Source organism: Charadrius vociferus, unplaced genomic scaffold, assembly GCF_000708025.1.
Source record: "Charadrius vociferus isolate BGI_N301 unplaced genomic scaffold, ASM70802v2 scaffold1476, whole genome shotgun sequence".
Taxonomy (NCBI): Eukaryota; Metazoa; Chordata; class Aves; order Charadriiformes; family Charadriidae; genus Charadrius; species Charadrius vociferus.
This window is the reverse complement of record NW_009648911.1, coordinates 4,467-6,554: the sequence shown is the minus strand read 5'-3', so window position 1 is coordinate 6,554 and position 2,088 is coordinate 4,467. Positions and strand designations below refer to the sequence as shown.

General features: G+C 55.1%; 1 protein-coding gene across 1 annotated transcript in view; it reads right to left on the bottom strand.

Annotated features, from left to right (window-relative positions):
* Nucleotides 1-437: 437 nt before the first annotated feature.
* Nucleotides 438-2,088, bottom strand: part of LOC104288423 (C-type lectin domain family 2 member E-like) — a 2,771-nt gene continuing 1,120 nt past the window's right edge. Inside the window, exon 4 of the mRNA XM_009887229.1 lies at nt 438-618. Coding sequence (XP_009885531.1) covers nt 438-618 — 181 coding nt within the window. The remainder of the gene's footprint in view (nt 619-2,088) is intronic.

Genomic DNA, 2,088 nt, shown 5'->3' with positions numbered 1-2,088 from the left:
CTGCTGGAAAGGTGGATGCCAAAGAAAAGCCACATCCCGGAGCGGCGGTTCGGTGGCTCCTTGTGGAGGTCTTCTCCCAAAGAGTTGGAATTCGTTTCTCCACTTTGCTTTGCCGCCTCTCTCCTCCAAATCCACCAAAAATAAATAAAAAAAACCAACCCCCCCCAAAAAAAACCCCAAATAACCCAACAAAGACACCAAAAGCAGCAGGACGGAGCTGCCGGCGAAGCGGGAAGTTCACCGAACCTCCGGAATCTCCTCCCCGCAACCGCAGAAGCTCGAAAGTAAAGAGTAAAATAAGAATCCTTTGGTCACAGCTCCGCGTGGTCGTCGCGTGTTTCCGCTTTTCGTAAGCTAAAATTGAAATAAATATACAAGGGGGACAGCCGCTACCGTGGGGGGGGTCGGGTTTAAGAGCAGCTTGTGGTCGGTCGCCCCTACGGGAGGGGAGAGGGGGGAAACGTCAGGAGAAATTCCGGATTTCTGAATCCTTCCGGATCCCGCCGGGGCACTTTTTGGGGGTGGCTGCAGACGGAGGATTTCATGCGGGAGCACCAGTCGCTGCTGATCCCGTCCTGATGGACGTAGGCGCATCGTCCGTCACCCCGGACATCAAACCTGAGCCGAAAAGCAGAAGGAAAACCTCTGAAGGGAAGCACGAGGGGTTTGCTCTCAGCCTCACACCACCACCTGAGCATCTCCCGTACGGGTTAACGGTGCCACAAGGAGTGGGGAACGCACTTCCCAACAAGCAGCTCACCCCAGGGAGGAGAAAAACCTCTTCCAGCTCCGCGACGGAGGAGAAAAACCTCTTCCAGCTCCGCGACGGAGAAGAAAAACCGCCTCCTCCGCAACGACGGAGGAGAAAAACCTCTTCCAGCTCCGCGACGGAGGAGAAAAACCTCTTCCAGCTCCGCGACGGAGGAGAAAAACCTCTTCCAGCTCCGCGACGGAGGAGAAAAACCGCCTCCCGCTCCGCGACGGAGGAGAAAAACCGCCTCCCGCTCCGCGACGGAGGAATATTTTCAGCCGCTCAGTCCCGGGGAGACCCTCAACCCCCTACCTGATGCAAATTGACCGACCGCGGTCTGAGGGTTTTAGCTCAAGGCAAGACGAGCGGTGTTTAATTGCTCCCACCTAATTAAATTTATATATATATACACACACACACACACATCTTCTCAATGTCAATCCCCAGAGGAACAAGAATGTGAGGGGAAAAGCAATGCTTTGTTTCATGCTGCTTTGGGCACAGAGACCCAACAAATGTCCACAGCAGAGTCCCATTATTGCAGAATGATTCCTCCAACAGTAGTAAGTCCAACTTTGATAGTATAGTGCATCATAGACTGGGAAAAAAATTAAAAAAAAAAAAAAAAAAAAAGGAAGCATCTCTTTTGTGCAAAGCGTTTGACACCGTCCCACACGATATCCCAGTCTCTAAACTGGAGAGATGTGGAGTCGACAGATGGACCACTGGGTGGATAAGGAACTGGCTGGATGGTCGCACTCAAAGAGTTGTGGTCAACGGCTCCATGGCCAAGCGGAGACCAATGACCAGTGGTGTTCCTCAGGGATTGGTACGGGGACCGGGGCTGTTCAATGTCTTTGTTGGGGACATGGACAGTGGGATGGAGTGGTCCCCACGCTGGAGGGGAGGGATGCCATCCAGAGAGACCTGGGCAGGCTGGAGAGGTGGGCCCGTGCCAACCTCATGAGGTTCAAGAAGGCCAAGTGCAGGTCCTACGTGTGGGTCGGGGCAATCCCAAGCGCAACTCCAGGCTGGGTGGGGAACGGCTGGAGAGCAGCGCGGAGGAGAAGGACCTGGGGGTGCTGATTGACCAGAAGCTCAACATGAGCCGGGAATGGGCGATGGCAGCCCAGAAGGCCAACCGTGTCCCGGGCTGCATCAGAAGAAGCGTGGCCAGCAGGGCAAGAGAGGGGATTGTGTCCCTCTGCTCCCCTCTGGTGAGACCCCACCTGGAGTACTGCCTCCAGCTCTGGAGCCCCCAACATAAGAAGGACATGGACCTGCTGGAGCGTGTCCAGAGGAGAGCCATGAGGATGATCCGAGGGCTGGAGCACCTC